This window comes from Syzygium oleosum, unplaced genomic scaffold (assembly GCF_021117445.2).
Source record: "Syzygium oleosum isolate NSW1041296 unplaced genomic scaffold, Sole_v2.1 Sole_v2.02, whole genome shotgun sequence".
NCBI classification, from domain to species: domain Eukaryota; kingdom Viridiplantae; phylum Streptophyta; class Magnoliopsida; order Myrtales; family Myrtaceae; genus Syzygium; species Syzygium oleosum.
The window spans coordinates 12,192,052-12,215,953 of record NW_026607486.1 but is presented as its reverse complement, the minus strand read 5'-3'; the positions used below and the strand labels follow the sequence as shown (position 1 = coordinate 12,215,953).

Genomic DNA, 23,902 nt, shown 5'->3' with positions numbered 1-23,902 from the left:
ACATTCAATTTAGCTTTACCTTTTTAAGGAGGTTGTGTTTTTTTCCACCCCATTCTTTTCTTTGGACATGCCCTATTATTTTGAACTGATCACATTATTTTTTGCGGGTCCCACTTATCATGCTGTTGAAACTTCAAATTATTCATTATTCTAGCCACACAATGAAAACTGAGGTCGTATGTGATATGCACTCTTGATTTAAGCTTATTTCTAACTCTTTGTTTTTTATTATTCTTTCGGTTTCTTTCTCTCTCTTTTTCCATTTGAAATAAAACTAGTGTGTGTTCCTCTTTTCCAAAAAAACAAAGTAGTTTATTTGATAAATACAACTAGTTATTGTGTTAACGAGTTGTATATATATTTTTATTTTATAGTAGCAAGACAATTATTCGAAAAACAAATTAATCACAAGTAGTGAGAAGAATCATCTACTAATTTCAATGAATGCATTTGGCTTAATTATAAGTTTGATATATGTCATTACATGATAGTCCGTATATTTTAACTGCTCAACTTTCATTTTATTCGGTGAATATAATAGTCCAATTTTTATTTATTTTCATTAAATCGTGTATTAAAGATACTTTAAAAAGAAATTACTAATTTGACAAAGTTAAATACATTAAAAATTCTAAACATCCAATATTATTGTACAAATTCATAAGGAAGAGCTCCTTAAAACCGTATTACATGGAATATTATCGTTTTCCCTGATTACATGGTATAATAAAGGAATATAACTTGTGTGTAATGTATACATCAATCATAATATTCAATTTTCGGGTAAATTCTTGTAAAATTTTTACTGCAAAAGAAGAGGGGGAAGTAAAGTGAACAATGTGTAAATAAAACCAACTTTTCTTTACTCCGCTGTATGATTAATGCTTGCACATATTACAATGAATAAGTTTAGAAGAAGACAAACATTCAGTAAATATGAACATATAAGGGGTTGGAAGAAGTGGCCCTAGAGGGAAAAAAACGTTGTTTGAGAGGAGTGAGCCCTACATTCGACCTTAGTCTTCATCGCGTGGGTAGAATTGTAGTTGAAAAATCTTATATTTTAACGTTATGCTAATCGGAACCCCCAAAGTGGTAAAGGATTTCTGCACTCAAGTGGTAGAAGGTCTCTGTACTCACAAATGAGGTGGAAAAAGCGTGATCCTTTTAAGGGAATAGACTGTCCCGTAATGTCACGATCTCTGAACGGGTAACATATGTCCGTGACGTACAGCACAAGTCGATTTCATAGCCGCTTACCATGAGTTAGCGCCAACATATGCCGACTTCAAAAAGGAAGTTCTTACTTGAGGATGTTATTACACAACAAAGGATAGATTGTACATGAATGATTAAAAGAACACGGACGACATGGTTTAGAAGGGCTCGGACTCATCGGGCGATACTATGATGTCTTCCAAGGGTACGACCTGGCCGACCTCGGACTCGCCGCCCTTGTTGCGAATGGCGAGGGAGGCGAAGTCGAAAAGGCCGTCTTTGCTACTTTTGCCCTCGGAATCGGAATAGAGCTTGTGCGCTGCTTGATCCAATGTCCCTTCTCTGTATACATAAACCTGCTCGTCCTCCTCCAGAGCATGCCACTTCCTATAGAGATCAACTCGGTTCATGGGCATGCCCCTGTATATCATGAAATATACATAAGATTAAAAAAAAAAAAGCAGAGTAATCAATTCTACAATTGTTGGTACTCCGGAAAATTTCAAATAAAAACCTGAGATTCAAAGTTGACTATGTAATAAGTAAATTGAGCGGTTTCAAGGTCGGTTCAGGTTCCATGTAATAAATAGAATTGAGCGGTTCCAAAGTCGGTTTAGGTCTACTTGGAACTTGGAACTTAGGACTTGGAACCTACCTGTAAGAATCGGTTCCTAAATTTTTGAAACTTAGGAACCTACCCTGCATACTTTGAAACCTGGGCTCCAAATTCGATTCCAAAGTCTATCCCGGTTCTACCTTTATTCTTAATTGAATAATTATAGTGAATCATTATCTCTAAGAACCACTATTTGCTGCTACAATTCATTGACTACAACTCATATTTAGACACACGAAAATGTGAAACATTAACAAAGTAAAAGTTTACGTTATGAATATCGTCATAAATTAAAATTCAGACTAGTGATTCCAAATTACACACTCCTCATCGGAGCCATAGAATATCACATGATTTTGCATGAAGATGTAAAACAAGAAAAATACAAACGCTAGTTGCAAGTTCCAAGTTTTAAGTTTCATGTGAAACCTGGAATTTACCTGACGAAAACGGTTCCCCAATTTTTAGAATCTGAAACCTATTACATACCCTGATATGTGGAACCGGACCGGGTTCCCAACCAGTCAAACTACCAAGAATTTAATCAGAAATAATTTCCTGTTTCATTAAGATGAAAAGAATTTAAGATAACTACAAAATACTCCTTGTCGGTGATCGTCTCTACATTGCATTAAATAGTTTATTAATTCAGATTCTGTTATCTACTCAAACTAGTAAGTGCATTAATTGCTAGGACTTGGCCCGTATCAACAACCCTAATAATTATGGGATCCACATTTATGATATTTAGTGGAAGAAATTTCATATTTTCCAGAATTTTCTTCCACCGGCAAGTATGTAAACACAATCCAAGCTAACACCATTGTACTGAATTAGCTGAAAATTGAATTTTGAAAAGTGAGATTGAATTTGCAATTTTGGTGAGCATTATCATCTGCCTAAACTGACTTGCAGAAATCCGACCAGAAAAAAAAAAAATTTGACTTGGAGAACTCGTCCTCATGAACTGAAATTGTGAAACTTGAAAAGACGATTTTCAAGTTTGGTAAAAATTATTATCTGCCTAAACTGATTTTTGCGGACTTTGAAGAGAAAAGATTGTAAAATCCACCTTATTTGCTACGGCATCGCATTAACAAAGCGGGCCGCATAAGGAATATGACGTACCTACTTAATATCACGACGTAACGCATATACCCGAATCACCTGAATGGCGCGCATTGGCGCGGAAACATTACTTCAAATCGCGCGTCCATATATATTGCACAGAGGATATGAGAGAAAGCTCGTAGCCGTACCTAACATGAAAAACGGTCGAGATGTCGTACATCCGGAGATGGAAGTTGACCGCCTCTAGGAAAGCCTGGTAGGTGTGGTTGTGGAGGCCGTCGATCCTCGGGTACGGCAGCCTCGGCCGCGGGAGGCTGTGCGCCCCGGCGGCGAACACGTACTCTCTCCAGGTAATGCCGCCGTCGAAGCTCGGCGAGGCCGGCGGGAGGGCGGTGAAGCCGAGGGTGGACATGATCGGCTCCAGCTGCTTGTGGCTGAACAAGGGCTTGAAGTTTCTCGAGTACCACAGGGCCAGCTTCCTCATGCTCGAGGGTATCGTGGTTCGCTTGTCTTCCATTGGGAGCTGCTCCTCTCAAAGACGTTCTTGATCTTGATCTTGATTTCGATCTTGGTCTTGATCTTGATGTTGCTCCAACTAAGAAGAAGGAGAAGAAGGGAAACGCAGAGGATCTTGTATCTCCACGTTGAGGATTGTGCAATGATCTTCGTTGTGATTGGGGGCTGTGGGAGTGTGCTAAGCCATGGTGCAACGAGTCATGGGGTTTGGCCAAAGAACAAGAATTTTCAATCAAGGCCAAGTGATTTTTTTTTTTATTGGGAAGGTTAGTAAAGAGAGTTCAAATTTGGGGAGGAGAGATTGGTTTATTTCATTTTAATTTTTTTGGGTATTTGAAACTACATCCGAAAGGAGTTTTTGGGTTGTTGATACTCAATAAGGACTTATCGCTTTGGGGGATTTATTTCCCTAACAGTCTTCTTTCCTTAATTTTAGTGATTTATTTCGTTTTAGGAAACACCCTCTCTCTTCTCTTTCTTTTTTTCTTTGTTTTAACCTTCTTTCCCCAAAAACCGATTAAATGCACTTTTACCCCCTAAAACCTATTTGGGTTAATACCACGGAAAACCCTAAACTGGTACACTTGTGGCAAATTTATCCAAAACTAATTTTTTTTGCCACGGAAAATCCCAAAATTGGTACACCTGTGACAATTTTACCATTCGTTAGTTTCCGTTAAATTTTACCGTCAAATTTCTGAGTTAAATGATACGTGGTGGTTGACGGATGTACCAGTTCGAAGTTTTACCCCCCCGTCTGTCACGGGGTGTACCATTTTGTGGTTTTTCGTAATATTAATCAAATTTAACGAAGGGTAAATTTGTCATAAATATATCTGTTTGGGGTTTTTGATGGTTAAAAAATTAGTTTATGGTAAATCTATCATAGGTGTACTAATTTGGGGTAAATTTGTCACATGTATACAGATTTGTGGTTTTTCGTGATTTTAACCCAACCTATTTTCACTTGAAGTCCTCCTGATCAAATTGTATGACATGAATCATGACATACAATAGAAATATTTTTTCTTTATATTTTCGTTTTTCTAAAAGAAAAAAAAAAGAACTCTTTACTAAGATAATTTCTTTGCCGTATTTAGTAACATGGAATTCCTCATTCGACTTCCCTTCCTTTTCTAGCAGAAGTCTGGCCAAGATCTTGTGAATCTAGAAGAGCAAACATGGGACACTCCACGAATGGCAATCTTTCTGTCTTTGTCCCATACATATGGTCCTTAGGATACTTGAGAAAATACGCTGATTTCACTAATGGAACTAATACAATAACGGCGGGGCGGCGCAACCGATTGACGCGCATCCCGACTACTTAGCAGCGATAGCCCCGGAAGCGAAGATGTAAAATAACAGGCATTCAAAGGATACATGAGCACCCAATAAGATGGTCAAGCTTATTAATGCGATTCCTAAGTGGTTTTTTTCTTTGGTTTTTTTTGGTTTGTGAAATGTGCAAAAGATGGTCAAGCTTGTCTATGTCACACGACAATGAGCCAGTAACCGTAGATTGTAGTGGGGCTGGCAGTTCGCGACAGTTACTACTCACGGCGACTCAGCAAAATCCCAGGAGGACTTGTTTGCTTCGGGAACACTCACCTTTTCACTTTCAGCAGAAGGTTTCTCGCAGTTTTGCTGACCAAATCGCACGCACACCACCACGAGAGGGGCGAGAAAGAGGAGCTGTTGCAGTCCTGATTAGTGGAAGTTGTGATGAGCGATGAGGCTTGTGAATGGTGTAAGGTTGCGGCTCTCGCTGTTCGCGGTGGCGGTGCTGTTCTTGGGCGGTGTCGTTGAAGGAAGAGGAGGAGCTTTGATGGCAGGTGGCGGTTCAGTTTCGGCTTCAGGTGTTGGAGACGTGAGAGCAGATAGGGCAAGTCCTTTGGATCGGAAGAGAAGGGTCCGTTCGGCTGTTTTCGATGTTAAGAGATTCGGCGCCCTCGCCGATGGCCGGACCGACGACCGCAAGGTTTTTCCTCTTCGCTACCTTCCTCCATCTCTCTCTGTATGAAAGATGAATAAAGAAATCAAGATCATAGCTAGATAGTCAGCGTAGTTTTAGATGACTATAAAGTTCCAAACTTTAAGTGCGACTTAGAAGCTGATTTTGTTTGCCTTTACGGAAGAACAATCATGTGCTTTTGCATATCCTGAGGAATTACGGAATCCGAGGAAAGAATGTTTGAGAGATGAGAGATGCCGCCGGTTCACATCGATTACGTAAAGTTTTCTCGCCGGGCTGTCTCCAACGGGAGCCGTTTCTACTTCGGTTATGCTCTCGCCTACTTCGGTCAGGATATCTTGATGTTTAATTGGGGATAGCGACCGGCAACAACACAGACACACAACTCCAGCTCTGCTCAGGAACTCGTGTTCTTACTGCAGGCATTTGAGGCAGCATGGAATGAGGCGTGCGGATTGACCGGCAGAGTAAATCTTCTGATACCTAAAGGCACGTACTTGCTCGGCCCCGTAAGGTTCGCCGGTCCTTGTACCAACGTGTCCTCGCTAACGGTCACCGTGAAGGCAAGAGTTCAAATTCTACTCGGCTAAATCACACATACTTCATAGGATTACCTGTTATTTATGATACTTGCCTTCTGTGGCGGCATTAATAGAGATCAAAGTGCAGGGTCACCTGAAGGCTTCGACAAACTTGTCGCAGTACGGATCGGATGCCGGCTGGGTCGAGTTCGGATGGGTTGAAGGGCTAAGTTTAACCGGAGGAGGACTGTTCGATGGTCGAGGCGCAAAGGCGTGGCTGCACAACAACTGCCTCGTCGATTTTGATTGCAAGCTCCTTCCAACTGTATGCTTCATAGCCCAAGATACATGCATAAATCTTAGTTGTTATGACCATTCGATTCGTGCATATATGCTATGAGGCGGAAAAAACAACTAAGCCGGATCTCGGGCATTGTGATGCGCAGTTGCATCTGAAGTCTCTCTTTTGCCTGAATTGTGTGTTTTTACTTGCCAAAGAAATATGCAGAAACAAAGATTTCAGGAATGCCCTAACAAAGACAGCACTTTCTTGTTCTAGAACATAAAGTTTATCTCCATGAACAAGACCAGCGTCCGCGGCGTAACGTCCCTAAACAGCAAGTCCTTTCACATTGCTCTGGTGGAGTGCGACGGCTTCAGAGGCAGCAAGATCAGGATTTCTGCACCAGCGGATAGCCCGAACACGGATGGCATCCATATCGAGCGAAGCTCGGGGGTCTATATCTCCAAGTCCCGTATCAGGACCGGCGACGACTGCATTTCTATCGGACAAGGCAATTCTCTGGTCAGGATAACAAATATCGACTGCGGACCGGGCCATGGAATCAGGTAACAATCATCTCAAGTCTTATGGTGTCGGGGGCCGTTTCAAGTGGTCGAAGTTTCGTTTCGGTGAATCGTAGATATGGCTAACTTACCTTTCTTTTCCCCGTTTTCCCGCGATCGTAGCGTGGGAAGTCTGGGAAGATATCGGCACGAAGGCAACGTGAGCGGAGTCTTGGTGCAAGACTGCAACATGACTGGGACAGCCAATGGCATTCGGATCAAGACGTGGCCCGACTCCCCCGACAGCAGCATCGCCACCAACATGACCTTTGAGAACATAAGGATGAACAACGTGACGAACCCGATCATCATCGACCAGACCTACTGTCCGTTCGCCTCTTGCTCGTTCAAGGTAAGTACTGAGTACTAGGAACTAAAAGACCACAACCTGAGAAAACCGAAACAACTCGAATCGACACCCCATCACACACTCGATCTTGTCCTTTAACTTTCCTCGGCGATTTCTTTCTTGCAGGAACCGTCGCGGGTCAAGCTGAGCGACATCTATTTCAAGAACATACGGGGGACTTCGTCGTCGCCGGTGGCGGTGGCGCTGGAATGCAGCAGAGGGTTTCCATGCCAGGACATTTACCTCCAAGATGTGCACTTGGATCTCCTGGATGGGAAGACACAGAGGAACGTGACTTCGTCATGCAAGAACGTGAAAGCCAAGTACATCGGCACTCAAATCCCGCCGCCATGTGCCTAGCGGTCCACCGATCCGAGCCCATCACAACCATTAGATCATATATGGGATCCGAGCCGCCCCTCACATTGTAAATCTCTATAAAATCGATGTTTTGCAATCAGACCCCTTTTTTTAATTATGTTTTTTCGATATAAATGAATGTTTTTTTTTTGTGCGCTGTCAATAGAAAAAGCTATCAAAAAGTTTTATTTATTAATTTATTTTGGCTAAACGTTACAAAAATCGTTAATCACTTTCCATTTCCTTAATTAACTAAAAAGTGAATTAGAAGGAAAGACCCAAAAAAATAAAAATAGAAGTGCTTCGAGCTTCCGACGTCTTTCCGCCGCGAACCAGCGGGAGGAGCAGGACGGACAAGGATCCGCCGCGAACAAGCAAAGAAGTGCTTCGAGCTTCCGACGTCTTTCCGCCGCTCCGTCGTCGGATCCGTACCCGCGACCGCCGCGAACCGACCGCCGGGATCGAATCGGGCCGGCGAAGAGAGCGAGGAGCGATGGAGAGCGCGTCGGAGATGGTGCCGTTCCCGTTGCTGCAGACGCCGATCGAGTCGAACTACAGGGCCTGCACCATCCCGTACCGGTTCCCCTCCGACCACCCGAAGCGGCCCACCCCGACCGAGCTCGCCTGGATCGATCTCTTCCGCAACTCCATCCCCTCCTTCAGGTAAAGGGCGCGCCGCGTTTGCTGTTCGCTACGTTCGCGCGGCGCGGATGAGTTCGTAGGCACTGAGTTTTTTGGGCCTTTTGTTGCAATCGGAGGTTGGAATCAGCTGAAACAGTTTTAGATGGCGGCAAGTGTAGATTTTGTGGAGTGGGTCGCGGTCGGATTTTTGGAAAACAATCGCTTCGATGAATCGGTTGAAAGCGTGAAGCGAAATGTCTTGTTCTGCTGAGATGAGGATGTTGAATTATTCCAATTTAAAGTTGAATAGGAGCTGTGAAGTAATCAGGGGGAGCTTTTGTCGTGGAATGAGATGTGCTATTGAGCTTGATATGGGTTTTGCAGGAATCGGGCGGAGAGCGATCCTACCGTCCCTGATGCCCCTGTTAGAGCTCAAAAATTCGCTGAAAGGTACATTTGTTTTTGCTTTTTCCCTGCTTCATTTCATTGGAAAAGTGCAGCCGTGGATTAATCTGCTTGTGGTAGAATGTGATATAGCTTCATGGTCTGGTAGACGTGGACCGTGATTTCAAAATAAGGTCTCAACCGAAGCTAGTAATCACTACCCGCGAAGGAGTGGGCTGTGATATTACTTCTCCCCCACACCTCCTAGTTTCTTTTGCTGCTCCTGCCTTACATAACCAGCACCGCCCGACTTGGTCTCGATGTATAATCTTCTTCGTAATCGTGTTCCATGTATGGATTTACATAGTTGGATATAACAATGCCAAAGTGTGTATTTGTCGAAATTAGGCATTCCTGGAGACATTTATATGTCCTGTTTCTTGGTAGTTCTGGGTCCTCCTATGGCTTATTTTCTGTCATAGCCGTCGGAGGTATTAAATCAAAATGATATGGAAGATGCTTATATAGTATTTAGGACAGTTGCAGGCTCATGCAATTTCCTAAAGATGCTTTAGCGTAACCTTTTTGAAGACTCAAAACTCTGTTGTTGATGTAATAACATCCTTACATGCTATATCACCTGATTCAAAAGATTTAATGTCTCATCCATCGGCATGGTTTTCTCAGTATGTGTTCTTTGTGAAGTGCTTCCCTTGTGCAACTGCTGCTTAAATGTTGTGGATCTGTCAAACTATTAAATGTTGTGGTGTACATTGTCCTTTAGTGGTGAATTATGAGACTCTAGAAGTTCAAGTTTTGACGACCATGTTCTCTTCCCACAAATGCGCATGGGCACTGTTGCGTGCACCCATAGACACACACACCCTAGAGTAAGAGCATGCACATGTGTGTGTGTGCCAAATAGAAGGGGGAACCTGGTTGGATGAGGGAGAAGAAGAGTTGCAAAGTGGGGAAAGTGAAAGGGAGTTAGAGAGAGAGAATTGGAATCATGGGATGTTGAAATTATATCTCATCATGATAATGCACTTCTCAAGTTTCTTCTTTAGGATTAGGAAAAGAAATTTCATTGCCTAAATTGATGAACAAAATCCACCAAAATTTTTTTAATTAATAAGAAGATGACCAGTTTTATATAATATCTTCTGATTAAAGTGTGTCCAATCATGATACATGAAGGTATGGTGCAATATTAGAGGACCTTAAGAAAGATCCAGAAAGTCATGGTGGGCCCCCTGATTGCATTGTAAGTTGAATATCACATCTGAACCTTAAGCATAAGCTAGAGAATACCAAGGTTATGTGGAGGCTCTATTACCTCTTTGTGACCTTGTGATTTGTTTTATATGGGGTTCCTACAGCTTCTGTGCAGACTAAGAGAGCAGGTTCTTCGAGAGTTGGGTTTTCGAGACATATTCAAAAAAGTTAAGGTAATTATTGCACACATTTTTCTGTCTTCTGTACAAACTCCACGGACAATATTCAGCATGGAAAGATTATACCATTATCTTGTGGTGAAAGCCTAGCAAAGTGTTTGGCATTTTCAGTTAGGAGACCTTGTTGATAAAGGGGAGAAAAGATAAAATAGCTTTAAGTTGAAAATTCATGATCAAGATAAGTGTTGTGGCCTACTTGGATACTTGGACATCGTGGGTGCTATTCTTTTCCTCCCTACGTTCCGTACTGATCTCTTCCCCTTTTTGTGAATTTGTCATTGAGCATGACAGGATGAAGAGAATGCAAAAGCCATATCCCTTTTCAGTGATGTAGTTAATCTTAATGATGCAATTGAAGATGAGGGCAGGCGACTGGAAAATCTAGTTAAAGGAATATTTGCAGGAAACATCTTTGATCTTGGATCTGCTCAGGTTCGTATGTTCGGTCGTCTTCTACTTTTGCAATTATACTGCAATTGCCATTTGGCTTTTTGTGGAGCACCCACATGAAAACTGCCGCAAATTACTTTGTAGTTTTGCAATTTTATGAGTGCCATAATTTAATACCATTATAGAATTTTGGCGCTCCATGGAGGGCCTTGTGGAAAGTTGATATGGGGCCCATTTGATGGTTGCCACCATCACTTCCCTATGCTTTTATCTTTTTGTTTCTTTTTCCCTTTTCATTTTCCAGAAATAACTGACTTATAAAAAAAACTTATATTATGTGGATACCACTCCAACTCACATAGTTTTGACTTTTTTTTTTTTTTTTTTTAATTTATAAAAATAATTTATTCTCGATAAAATAATATTGATTAAAATTAAAAAAAACTGAAAAATATCTAGATATCATTGTAACAATCACAATGCATGAAAATTTTCAACACAACGCATGAATAATCTGTATATACACAATATTAACCTAATGTGAAAATATTTTTCTACATTAACATCATTTTCTTTGAACAGAAAATTATAAGATAAGACAAGAAAGATTAGAAGATAATCTTGAATTTGGAAATAGAAAATTATTTTCAAGTCAGTCGAACTATAGCTTCATGAAATGATAGGACAGACTACATATTCTACAAAACTCCCATAATTTATCTAACTCCAAATTAATCTCTTTTACTTCCTTCATGTTGTGTCATGTTAAATTTGTTTTACATTATATGAACTTAAATTCATCCACTTTCTTTTTATAAATTATCTATCTCCAAATTGATTTCGATAAATCATGTGACATTAGAATATGTTATGTAGTGTAATTTAAATTAGTTTTTCTCCCCTGTGTAGCACAGGCCATAAGTCTAGTGGAACTGTATAATCATGAACTTCTTGTCTGTCAAACACATTAGAATGTGAACATTTGGATGGATATATTTATTATCAAAATGGTGAGCCCGAAGAGATGCTTCTTACGAATTGTGATGCTTAACCTCGCTTTTCGTTTGTAATTTTTGAAGCTCGCAGAGGTTTTCTCCAGGGATGGGATGTCCTTTTTGGCTAGTTGCCAGAATCTTCTCCCACGACCTTGGGTTATTGATGATTTAGACACTTTAAAATTGAAGTGGAGCAAAAAATCCTGGAAGAAGGCAAGCTTGTACAACTTTTCTAACATTATTTGCTCTTTATGCACTTTTTGGGTTCACAGCAAAATTTGTACTTTCCTTCCTGACCAGATCCTTTATGACAGGCTATCATATTTGTTGATAACTCTGGTGCAGATATCATTTTGGGTATTTTACCGTTTGCCAGAGAATTACTTCGTCGTGGGACTCAGGTTTACTTTCCTGTTTATTTCTTTTAATTAGAAAGTGGTCATAGTGATTACTCTAGCCACAATATGCAGTACTAGATTTCGGTATAGTGTATCTTTTACCGGTCATAGTGATTACTCTATCCACAATATGCAGTACTAGATATCAGTATAGTGTATCTTTCACATTTAAGTTCTCTGGTGCAAGAGGTTGGCCAGTCTTCCATATTTTTTTGGGATAGTAATTCGTGCATCACGTGTGGGATATCTTCCATTATTTGCTGCCGAATTTTGCATGAGAAATTAAGAGAGAATGAGCATCACCAATGAGACAAATAGAACTTGTTGTTTATGGGGAAATTTATTTGCATTTTCAACATAAATATTGGTAAACAATGTTTTGGGTATTATGTTTGTGTCTAATTTGTGTTGTCTAGGGACTTGCATTTATTGTTTACTGAATGGATGTGTACCCTGTTACTAGTACAGTGATAGTGAGATTACTTTGTTGGTGTGATATTGTCATACTGCTCTCAGTTTCTGGGCACTAATGACTGCATGGTATATTTCAGTGCTTTGACTGCTTCAGTCTGTGCTACTGAAAGATGATGTTTGACTACGGTTGTTAAAATTTATCCCTGCCCCCACCTTCATTGACCGTGCCAAAGATTACAAAATTTGCAATCAGATCTCACTAGTATATCATAATTAAGCATTTCTGGGTTTGATGCAACTGTAATTTGTCATGTGAATTTTGGGCGTTTTTTGTGACTTGGCAACTTTTTGGATCTCTGTTCCAGCTAACAATTATCATTGTCCCGATTGCCAGAGTTGAGTAATTGACAAAAATTGATTTTAGCTTTGGGTAGGCCTAAATTTTTTTTGACTTTGTTACTTATGCCAGTTCATTAGATATATCATTGATAGAAAAAAAGAAAAAGAAAGGAGTCCTCGCCAACAGAAAAAGAAAAAGAAAAAAAGAGGAGTTTAATTAGGTGTGTTTCCCAGTTTTCTTAACTCTTGGATGGTAGATTCAGATATACTTCTGTCTATTCTTACCTTGTGGTTGCCTAACCTTCTCTCGCGCTTTCCAGGTTGTGCTTGCTGCTAATGACTTGCCATCTATTAACGATGTCACCTACCCTGAACTAATTGAGATTATATCTAAGGTATGAGTAGAAATATTTTTAAATGTGATGTGAATATACCATATTGGTCCTGACATTGTTCCAATAACCAGCTGAAGGATGAGGATGGGAAGTTAATGGGTGTTGATGCTTCAAACCTCTTGATTGCTAATTCTGGGAATGATTTGCCTGTAAGAAATTCGAGTCTGTGCTGTTGTTAACCTACCCTCATATTTTGCTTTCCTGTTGATTGATAAATATAGTGAACTCCATATCATGAACAGTCTTTCTCTTCAATTTTTTGTAGGTTATTGATCTTTCACAGGTATCACAAGAGCTAGCCTTTCTGGCGGCTGACGCAGATTTAGTTATTATGGAAGGAATGGTAAGTTTGGACTGGTAAAATGCAAGCAGATTTGTGGCACATTTAAGTTCTTTTTCAGTGGAGTTGCCTTTGAGATTGTGGGGCAGATGAGAATGCATTATTGTCTAATTGCTATCCATCATGGAAATTTGGAATGGTTGTTAAAATTTGTTTGTTTCTTTTGTAATTTTTTTTTCTTTTGTAATTGAGATGCATGAAAACTGATTCATACGTGTACACAGATTTCTCGATACAGCGCAGATTCAGGAGTATAATTCTGCTGGTTGAATGCTAAAAGAGACTGACATGTTTAGACAATTTTAAGGGAACCTGAATAAAAGATCTGGAGATATAAGTACAACTTAGTTTTGTGATTGTTCTTAACAGTACCCTTGCATTTCCTTTTAATGCTCACAATCTCATATGCTGTGTGTGTGCAACATTAGCTGCATGTCCTTTTCGCCCCCTCATTCTTGGACTTTCTGCCTTGCGTAATAGATGCATATATTGAGAGCCAAAACCACCTTAATGATGCATAATTTTTTTGTGTTCTGATTGTTGGATATTCATCCTTTTCTTGCTGGAATAGACATTTGGAGAGCCACAACTACCTCTTCAATGTATAAGTCTATTGTGTCCTGATTCTTGGACTTCCTACTTCCCTTGCACTGGAATAGACATTCTTTTGGTCATATCTTGCTTCAAATTCAATGGATAAATTCATTTTTCTGGTTTCACCTGCTCATAATGCATGATATGCTCCTTTATCGATCTTTAGAGTACTAGCTTCAAGAATCTAGATCGACTATTTGATGCAAAAGAAGAGGTATTGGCATAGAGGTTTATTAAGGCATGCCTAATGATTGCTTGAAATGTCAAATTATATGATGTTTGCTCACTTATGACTGGCATTCCTTTTGGCAGGGCCGGGGGATAGAGACTAACCTATATGCGCAGTTTAAATGCGATTCTCTCAAAATTGCAATGGTGCTTGAGTTGATCCTTCTGCTTTCAATTTACAAGTTCTGTTTCGTTGATTATCGGCTGGTGTAATCGCTGCCAAATATTATTCAACAGGTGAAACATCCAGAGGTTGCTCAGTTTCTTGGAGGACGGCTTTATGATTGCGTCTTCAAGTACAGTGACATATCGGGTTGATGGGAGATTTCTTTCTGCACCATTCGCCAAATCACGTTATATCTATGAATTATTTGATCCAAGCTCTTGCCTGAAGAATATGCTTCCTTCAGGAGGATTCTCACTGAAAACTGCAGAGGCATGAAACCATCCTGTACTATGTATGGACGGACATCTTCTGACAGAATCCTCATTCAAAGTCATGGATGTATGTTCTAGCACGTGCGCATGGCATTAAGCATGCTTTATGTACACTACAAAGGAAATAATTTGCACACGATTAAAGTCTATCATCATTGCTTTTTAGTTCGTCCATTTTGGTTATGATTGTCATTTCTGTTGCATTTCTTCGGTCTTTAAGCAATCTTTGCCGATGATGGTAGATCAACATCGACATATGGCAAGAGTTTAGAAGTACTGGAGAGGACCTCAGGGGACCCTAGATCAAAGGGCTGTTGCACCTTTAACATGTTTTTCACAAGGTTGACTTTCCTCAATAAACAAGATCTGATACCCAATTCAAGCTCGACCGAGCTTGATCTATTGCGGTTCGAGGCACTAAGGTACTCGATGCCATCAATAGTCTTGGAACAATTTACGGCGCATTCCTCACTTCCTAACTCAGATTGTTCTAGTAACGCGTGGATACGTCCGTTCCTACTTCCTAAAGCACAAGATTCGTTTGCAGGTGACTATGATCGATTACTGTACCTATAGGATTCTCTTACTGATCGACGGACTCGGACTTGATCAAATCAACTCGTCACCGACTCTGCCTTGGACAAACCATCCCCAGCTCTTCCTTACCTAACAATTCGGAATATCCCTAATCGCAGTATTCGGATTCCACCCAAGTCATTGAATTAGAGAGCGCGAGGGATGTGCGTGTATTCCACACTTCACAATCGACTAGGAATTGGACCTCTCTTCTCACTCTATGCCCACGTTCTTCACATGTTCCAAACAGAAAATGATAATAATAAGGTTGTCCATCTTGTCCAAAGAGCAAACACATGGCAATGGCAAGGCAAAGTCTAAAAAGAAATGCTCATTCCACGACCTTTTTGCAGGTAGATATTTCATGTATCAAACATTACTGAGTACTCTTTATTTCGTAATTAAATATTAAATCACGCCTTTATTTAACGGGTTAAGCTTTTAAAACAGTTGACAGTGGTTTCATAAAATCTCATATGGTATTAGAAGAGGAGGTCCTGAGATTAAGCGAGTCTAAAGCTTTTAAAACAGTTAGCAATAGTCCCATAAAGTCTCACATGTAAAAAACTCGAAGACAAGTTCTCTTTACACAGGTTAGTCCGGACAAACGGCTATCCAAGGTTAGAAGGAGATCTTTACAGGCAAAGCCGATAAAATGAACTCATATAATTCATTGAGACCCGCTTGCTGTATAAACGAGAAATTACAGAGACCGGGTATCCGATAAAACAAAGTCCCTGGGATAAAAATGTCTCAAACTAAACAAATGTTGGACTATTTAGCCTCAAACTAAAGAAGATTTTGTGCTCCTGCCCTATAATATATATGAAAATAAGAAATCTTGTATTGACCCCGCACCAATCGGTCATCCACCTCCCCCACATACCATTAAAAACAGCCTTGTGATGGATGAAGCTGCGAACACTACATCTCACCAGTATCTCTCTCTCTCTCTCTCTCTCTCTCTCTCTCTCTCTCTCTCTCTCCATATTCTTCACTTTCTCATTGCTGTAGAGGCACAACGATGAGCTCCATAGTCGAGAGCATCCAAAAGAGCACCTCCATAATTCCCAGGATCCTCCCAAACCAAGCCCACCGTGACCTTCCACTCTCACAACCACGCTCCACCACTCATGAGGAGCAAGCTGGTGGGGATGGCGGCAGCGGCGGCGGCTTGAGGAGGAGGATAATGTCTTCTCTTTCTCTCAGGATTCAACCCAACTCTTATCCTTCAGCTCCTTCCTGGCCATTCCGCAGATCCAAGTCCATGTCCTCCATTGGAGACCAAGCAGGTTAAGTCCAACTAAGTCCTCTTAGCATTATCAATATAAAGAACTTGACCTGGGTTATAGCTCGGCACAGGACCGCATACGCGACACGGTTGGACACAAAATACATAGAGAGACTCCGATAATGACACGGCACAAGCAATGTTCGTACGATCCCGAAACAGTTAGCTGAGATCTAGATTTTTGCGTTAGGTGTATGATATTCGCCGCTTGAATTGAATGGTAGGAATGCTCACACGATGGAAGCATTGAAAAAATAGGAAGGATTCAACTGGATTGGTTATTACCTGTTAGCATGCGTGAAATTAGAGAGTTTGGTGTTAGAACTGGCGATTTTATAGAGAACACAAGCATGTTTCAAGGCCAATGAAGTGATGCATTAGTACCGCAACGAAATAACTTTTGTATAAACAGTGAAAACATGGCGAATCGAAAGTTTTTCTTCTATAGAAATAACTCTGTGGTGTCGATACAATGCACTGACTCGCATCGATCCGGACTTGAACATGGCACAGGCAATTCGATCAGGAAGTGGTGGGAGTGGGGTTGGTCTTGGATCACGTCGAGAAAGCCAGTCTTCGCCCAAGATCTGGAGATGAACGAGGAAGAAATCAGGGTCCTCGGCGGCTTCCAGAACAGAGGAAGCTGGAGACATGTTCTGTACAAGGTTAGGTCCGAGATCCGAAGGATTGTTCGATCCGACAACGTGGGTCTCCCCCAAACTATCAAATGATTACTCAAGGTTCGTACGTACGTACGACAACTATAAATTATCCATGAAATCTCGACGACGACGACGACGCAGTCATGCAAGCGCCAGGAGAAAGTGAAAAGATCCAGAGATATGCAGTGCGTTTTGTGGGATTGGCCAATGTTTATTACTTCTATTCTTTGGTTAGTTGAGTGAGTTAAATGGACAGAGTTGCTATGTAATTAGAGTGAATATATCCAAGTTATTACTTCCCTATTTTATGATTATGTACTTAATAATCAAGTAACAATATCAAGAATCGTTGTTTGAGAGTAGGGTTTTCTAAGTGTAGGTAACTAAGAAAGTTAGCCAAAGTAGGTAATAGTTATCTACTAATTAAGTACGAGTTTAACATGGGACCACTATCATAAGTTTAGTCGGAGTACTTTCGTAGAGCATAGCGTTATTTTGAATATCTACTTACCATTTTATCATATCACCTAATAAATCAATTTTTTGCATATCCTCCAGTCTGAACATGTAAATTCAACAAACTATACACATAAAACTCCAATCCCACACGAAGGTGAGAAGATGTTGATAACGTGATAATGAAGCCAAAGACCCATACTCATCTCGGTATTCCTTTTGAGAGCTTTATCTCAGCACAATTTCGAGGCAATTAGGATATAATATAGGGGTATTGACACCGCAGTGCATAAATTTTTCATGTTTCACAATCGAGTACTTCAACTTTTTTTTTATTCATATAAGTATTACAACTTTTCAAATTTGATTTAATGTGAGGCCTCCATTAAATAAATTGTCATGTTATGTGATTTTACTGATGTGACTTGCTTACTCAGATAATTTCACCTTGCAATATGTCTCTATTGATGTGGCATCATCTCAAATGCCCACATTTAACACTAATATGGACAATCAATGGCTATTTCATGATGTTCTTGTGCATGTTAGCATTTTTCCGTCTGTGATTTTAATGAATACTTTAGTGGCACTACCCCTATAACGTGATAGTAGAACATAAACCTACTATATACTCTCGTGGTTCGAAATGGCAAATACACATTGATCATGCTTCTATAAGTATAATTCGAGATAGCGATAGAAAGCACAACAAACCCATCAACTTTGATTTGGAATTCGATTTCGACTGTGCTATGCAATTAGTACGGTATTCCCCTGTTTCATATTTCTTAAAAAAAAAACTCCTAGAGAAACATGTGTCGAATAGTGACTTGGAACCAAAGGTCGCCCATTTCAAACCCCGCTAATTACGTGCAAACTATTCTGGGTGAGGGCCTCATGTACCTAGCAAAGACTCGGACTTAACCGGTTCATGAAACGTATAGAGTGTTCTATAAGCATCCACATAATCGAATCTCTACACTCATGCTGTTTTTTCGTTCTTGTAGAGTAAAGGAGACAGAGGCCAAAGATGTATGATCACTGTTGTGATTTGGACTGGATACTTGCCAATGGATGCTGTGATATTCCAACGACCAAATGCTGCTTCTGGTTCTCCAATTGGTCGTGTAATGAACCGTTCAGCTCGAGTGTCGGTGGTGACAGAGGGACGCGCAACAATCGAAAGAGACGCCAATCATTTGCCAGCTCACGATGACAGTCTCATGGTGGCTTCCATGTCTCTTCTTCTGTTCTTTTTGGGATCCTATCACTTGCTTGCTCGCTAGAAAGGACCACTTTTGGAAGGAACAGCGACTAGGGTTTTCACTACTTGCTTGTGAAAATCAGCGTTGGTGTTTGAATTTTTCTTTTTTCTTTTTAATTATTTCGAATATGCACTTATAGTAATTGCTCGCTCTATAAGCTAATTTTAGTACGCACTGAGCTCAAATCTATCGGTTGCACGAAATAATTGTATATCTATTTCACATTTGATGATTCACTTAACCTGTCATGCCTCAAATGGTCGCTACCTTATAATCACTCAGAATGTTCCTGTTCGTAAAATTCTGCACGTGTCAACGAACGTGTTGAACAAGTAATATAATGATGAGAAGAGTATCGTCCCATAGAGATTGATAATAATAAACCGATTAAATATTAAAAATGGACTAATTCTAAAATTTATCTAACTGATCAAAATATAATTGAGAACAAATAAAAATTGACAATTTTTAAAAACGAAATTTTATAAACTAAAGGCAGATAATCAATCAGGTAAAATATGTTAGAGCATCCGATTTCACCATAACCACTAGATATGAATTTCGGATTATAATGCATACAAGAACAATATCAAATATGTGATAGCGGAATTTCCTAGTCTATTTACTATCCTATCTCTAGGTATAGCAAACCTACTCAGTTTATCAATTCACTATATTTCTATGTGAATTTAAATAAACATAAGCGCATTAAAATCTGTGAATATTACCGGTTTACAATGAATCTTTTGGACCACCTTATCACCGAAAGCTACACAAATAACATAGTATATTTCTATCCACATTTAATTCATGGTTATATATTATAAGGAGCAATTGCATATTATCACTTCTCAGTCTCAAACATGCACATCAGATCATTCAAGTGGTGGCCAGTCACCTAAGCGCATTAAGCACAATAATATATAACTCACATGAATGAAATTACTTGCAAAGCATAAAAAGCATGAAATTCATATCATCATGGTTAGGCTACATCGTAGCTCTAACAAAGAAAATTAGAACATAATAGAAGAAGAAACGACAATAGAAATTAAACCAAACATCTTGAATCAAAGAACAAGAATTCTGTCACCACTTTTGTCTTCTCTTCAAAATTCTTAAACAACTCTCAGAACACTAAAAACAAAAATGATCTCAAAGAAAAAACTTCATGTTCCCCCAAGTTATCCTATTTATATGATAACATCCAAGACTCCTCTCACAAGGCAATTGCTTTTTTTTTCGTATAAAATTAGGGAATAAATCGCAGAATTCCCAATGTGATATCCACCTTCTAACTCTTCTCTGGGTTGCATATTCATTTCCTTCTTTTTGCCATATTTTTCTTATTTTCTCCATATCTCAATATTCTGCATAAATAAGGAAAAATTAAGTAAATAAAAGGAAATCCAAATATATTCTAACAAATATTGCATTATTTATTGCCTAGAGTAGATAAAATAACTCTATTTTTATAGAGTTATCAGTTCCTATTAAAGGCTAAGACAATATGAAACAAGATGGACGATTACAAAATGTTATGGTAGTTGCCTATGAACTTCGCCGTACAGACGGCCTCCAAAAGACATTAACTTTTGCTTAGCTTCTTTTAGGGGATGTCAACTCCACAAATTTGATCAATTGGCGATATCTTGATGAACTATACAAAACTGCTTATAATTCACTTTTCAAACCGTTTTATATACTCCAAAAAAGTAAAATTTCAATCATCGATTAGAAATGGGACTAAACCCTAAACCCTCGACCCCAAAAGGGACAACGAAATAAAAAGCCCGCCGGGGATAATTTTTATAGATATTTTATCCTTTTATCTTGCACTAAACATAGCAGCTCATATACGTGAACTTAAAGACAGTAAGCTTAGCTATAGAAGATAGAGGGCACATCTCAATTCATGTTTCATTCTTTTCAATTTCTGATCAAGCTTTAAATTAATCGACCAACTTATGACCTTGATCAACTCTTCATCGTGTACTTTCAATTGATTCATAATTACGGGTCGTGCTATCAAATTATACTGCTATCGAATGTCTCTGAAACATTCATTAAGAAGCCCAATGCAAATATATCAGGGTTTTTCAAGGTAATCGATGCTATATTTTTTTCTCATACCGCATTATGTATGTCAACAGCACTTTGGAAATTAAAACTTTTTCCCATTAAAATTATTCATGAAATTCTTACCATAGCTCTTTTTTTTTCTTTATATTCTTTGTACATACATATCTTATAGCCAGTACTTGCGTGGTAATGAATTGCAGAACAAGTAATGCCTTGGGAAAATTTAGCAGCAAAGGTTGGATCGAGAGATGAGGATCCTTGTGGCTCAAAGTTGCCCAAAAGATTGCCCTGAATAAAGCCCATGATGTAGAGGCAATAAATGCTTTCACTTATCAATTAATTGGGTCAAAATGGTCGGTCCAGCCCAAATACTATATCGACACTCGGGGAGGAGAATTTGCACGTCTGTCATCATCCTTGCAATACCGCTGTGGATATGTACTTTTTGCACCTCCTCGTTGCGTCAATTACACAGAAAAATTCTAAACCGTGCACATTGTACTATCGATACGCCAATTTTTTTGAAGTCGCCAAATTCCCTAAAATTGCACCCCCAATGTGACAAATATACCCTTCATCACACTTCCATCCAAAAAGGCCATCAAAAATCTTACGTGGCGGCTTGCGTGGACAACGACAGGCAAACGAAGCTCGCATGGATCTGACGTGGCTTGATCCGTCTAGGAAAATCTCTCTGTACTAATCTCATTCTTTTGACTCGGAGCCAAGATTGTTAGAAGTATTCTTTTGTCATGTAGGCTTAGCTAGGGGTGAGCACGGTCCCAGGGTAGAATCGGGAACCGAAAAACCGAATCGGCGGGTCCGGTTCGGTTCCCGGTTCTAGGGTGGGAGGTTCCGGTTCCCGGTTCCAATTTTTTAGGGACCACCGGTTCCGGTTCCCGATTTCTATAGGAACCGGAACCGAAACCAGCACTCTCTCTCCTACTAAAAAGTAAAAACCCTAACTTTTAGTTTCTTTCCAAATTTCCTCTCAGTTGGTTGCTCCTCCATTGCGCTCTCTCTCCCACTCCCCACACCCACGACTCAACGAGACCCTCTCGCCTCTCCTTGCTCTGTTCGGCGTCCGCCTCGGCTCTTCCTCTGTCTTCATCAACCGCGGTCTAGCTCGTCTGCGGCGGAGGTGGGCTTCGCTTCACGGCTTCAAGCGACATCCTTTGTCTTCGTCTTTGTTCGGGCTCACGCGCCGCCGCACGCGCACCCTCTTGAGCTCGCTGTCTCGGCTCTTCCTCCTCTCGTCTCTCCGCAAGATCGGCGTTGCTTCTCGCCAAACGTGGTTCCTCTCCGGGCAAGGTTCGTGTCAGCCTCCGAGTTTGAAAAAAAAACTGGTAACATGCTTGTTCTTTTTCTTTATTTGGGTTGCAATTTGGGGAGGGAATAGGGGGGAAGGAGGGTTGGAATTCAATTATTCAACTTCTGAATGTTTCAGACCCCAGACCCAAATCCACAGAACAAATACTTCTACATAAGTTACAGAGATTTATTTCTGATTTGAGCAGAACTGAAGAATAGTACTTGCAATTTTTATGTTGTTTGGGTGTCTATTGGGACTCTGGGAACGCAAAGTAGACATTACTATGCCAGAGAGCGTACATAAGTCATTCCAAAAAAAAACAATGAGCAGACTCATCCGGTATCCAACATCTCGGGGAAGCAACTGATTGTTTCTGTGTTTTTTTCCAGATTCCGTTCGATTGCGCTACTGTAGAGGTTTCTCTGAGCATTGATTCGGGAGGAAACTTGTAGCTTGCAGACATAACTTCCTAGTTGTTTGCTTGGCCAGTGTCGTTTGTTTGATTCGGGAGGAAAATATTTTGAGTGTGTCTTAAGCCTTTGGGTTTGCAAATCCTTGCCAATCTTCCTTGGGTCATATCTGCTCTGCTTTCCTTGTATTAGATGTGCTTTAGTATTATTAGAATTCTTCGGTTTTCTTGTTGCTCCTGCATCAAAAGATTTTAAAGTGTTGATGGTGTCTTATAGTGGCATATGGCTCATTGGTTTGTATGTTTTAATTGAACATAAATGTTACAAGAGCAGTTTCAATCATCATTACCTTTGCGTTCACTGATAATTCTTTTTCCTTTCATCTTCATTGTCATCTTCTTTTATTCTCCTGCTGCGTGAATTTGGGGGGGGGGGGGGGGGAGGATGGGGACATATTTGAGGCTTGAGAGTTGAGCAAAAGAGATATGCAGCGATGAAAGAACTAATACTGAAGCAAGGACATCATATGTTACTCTTAATGTTATTGCTAAAGTCCTTCATAGTTGTCTATGAACTGTATAAATGGTAGCAACTGACAACTCTAATATAAAAGATATTTGACTTTTGCAGCTCAGAGAGAAGATATTGGATAAACAGCTACACAGTTTGCTAGAGCAATTGGTAGCAAAGCAGGTAATTTAATTGTTTAAGTGATGTGCACTTCTTCCTACATAAAAAATTCAGGCAACTTTTCTGGAGGAAGACATTAGAAGTCGTTCTGTTAATTGTAGGCCCAAGCAGAAGCCTTGGTGAGTAAAGTTCATCAGAAAGAAAAGGAACTAGAGGGGTTGAGTGGGCTGTGGAAGACGCTGGAGAGTAATTCTTTGGAGGTGAATGCTACGAGAAACCGGTTTGGAAGAAGCATATTTGACAAAGGTTCTGCTTCTTCAGATTGCATAGTTGACGTGCAACACAAACCCCTCTTTACCATTGGCCGATGGGACAGCCTGCAGAGGCCTGCTCTGCTGAGGTCGGGTTTTGTGCTTTATATTTTAGCTTTGCAGATCCTAGTCTTCCTCAAGATTTCTTTTTAAGAAAGTTTTCTGGTTTCCTGCGGAATCAGGTGTATGTGTTCCCTTGTAGATGCTCTTTGTATGTCTTGCATTACTAATAAAGGTACATGTTCTATCTATATCATAAATTATCTATTTATCGCTTTAGTCCCTTTCCCTTTTGTGATCTTTTTAAGTGTGACACTTTGGGGATTTCATTTCCTAATCTGGTTTAACTGTTGCTTCTTACCCTGTCACACGAAGTCTTCTCCTCTCCCTTCAATCGAATTGGAGTTATTACAATCTCGTTATGCATCCTTATAAATTGGTTCAT

At 40.0% G+C, this 23,902-nt stretch overlaps 5 protein-coding genes across 6 annotated transcripts; 4 read left to right on the top strand and 1 right to left on the bottom strand.

Annotated features, from left to right (window-relative positions):
* Window positions 1–1,376: 1,376 nt before the first annotated feature.
* LOC115681499 (uncharacterized) lies at window positions 1,377–3,389 on the bottom strand. The gene is made up of 2 exons (XM_030605467.1): window positions 3,094–3,389; window positions 1,377–1,638 (listed from the first exon to the last, which is right to left on the bottom strand). The coding sequence occupies exons 1-2, from the start codon at window positions 3,387–3,389 to the stop codon at window positions 1,377–1,379; spliced, it is 558 nt and encodes a 185-aa protein (XP_030461327.1).
* Window positions 3,390–5,054: 1,665 nt separating this feature from the next.
* LOC115681500 (exopolygalacturonase-like) lies at window positions 5,055–7,620 on the top strand. Its single transcript, XM_056308922.1, has 6 exons — window positions 5,055–5,402; window positions 5,819–5,947; window positions 6,054–6,242; window positions 6,477–6,766; window positions 6,887–7,115; window positions 7,239–7,620. The coding sequence occupies exons 1-6, from the start codon at window positions 5,154–5,156 to the stop codon at window positions 7,470–7,472; spliced, it is 1,320 nt and encodes a 439-aa protein (XP_056164897.1). The 5' UTR covers window positions 5,055–5,153; the 3' UTR covers window positions 7,473–7,620.
* Window positions 7,621–7,807: 187 nt separating this feature from the next.
* LOC115681549 (damage-control phosphatase At2g17340-like) lies at window positions 7,808–14,636 on the top strand. 2 transcript variants are annotated; one of them, XM_030605515.2, is made up of 12 exons: window positions 7,808–8,135; window positions 8,478–8,543; window positions 9,675–9,741; window positions 9,857–9,925; window positions 10,223–10,363; window positions 11,401–11,529; window positions 11,631–11,717; window positions 12,788–12,862; window positions 12,934–13,011; window positions 13,128–13,205; window positions 14,109–14,171; window positions 14,262–14,636. In XM_030605515.2, exons 1-12 carry the CDS (start codon window positions 7,966–7,968, stop codon window positions 14,340–14,342), a joined length of 1,104 nt encoding a protein of 367 aa, XP_030461375.1. In that variant the 5' UTR covers window positions 7,808–7,965; the 3' UTR covers window positions 14,343–14,636. The 2 variants fall into 2 exon arrangements, with proteins under 2 accessions (XP_030461375.1, XP_056164664.1); XM_056308689.1 differs by lacking the exon at window positions 12,934–13,011.
* A 1,332-nt stretch (window positions 14,637–15,968) lies between these two features.
* On the top strand, window positions 15,969–17,294 carry LOC115681582 (uncharacterized). Its single transcript, XM_030605563.2, has 2 exons — window positions 15,969–16,330; window positions 16,843–17,294. The coding sequence occupies exons 1-2, from the start codon at window positions 16,063–16,065 to the stop codon at window positions 17,058–17,060; spliced, it is 486 nt and encodes a 161-aa protein (XP_030461423.1). The 5' UTR covers window positions 15,969–16,062; the 3' UTR covers window positions 17,061–17,294.
* Window positions 17,135–23,667, top strand: LOC130137303 (uncharacterized). Its single transcript, XM_056308086.1, has 5 exons — window positions 17,135–17,221; window positions 18,455–18,557; window positions 21,767–22,140; window positions 23,147–23,209; window positions 23,308–23,667. Exons 1-5 carry the CDS (start codon window positions 17,135–17,137, stop codon window positions 23,608–23,610), a joined length of 930 nt encoding a protein of 309 aa, XP_056164061.1. The 3' UTR covers window positions 23,611–23,667.
* The last annotated feature ends 235 nt before the right edge of the window (window positions 23,668–23,902 follow it).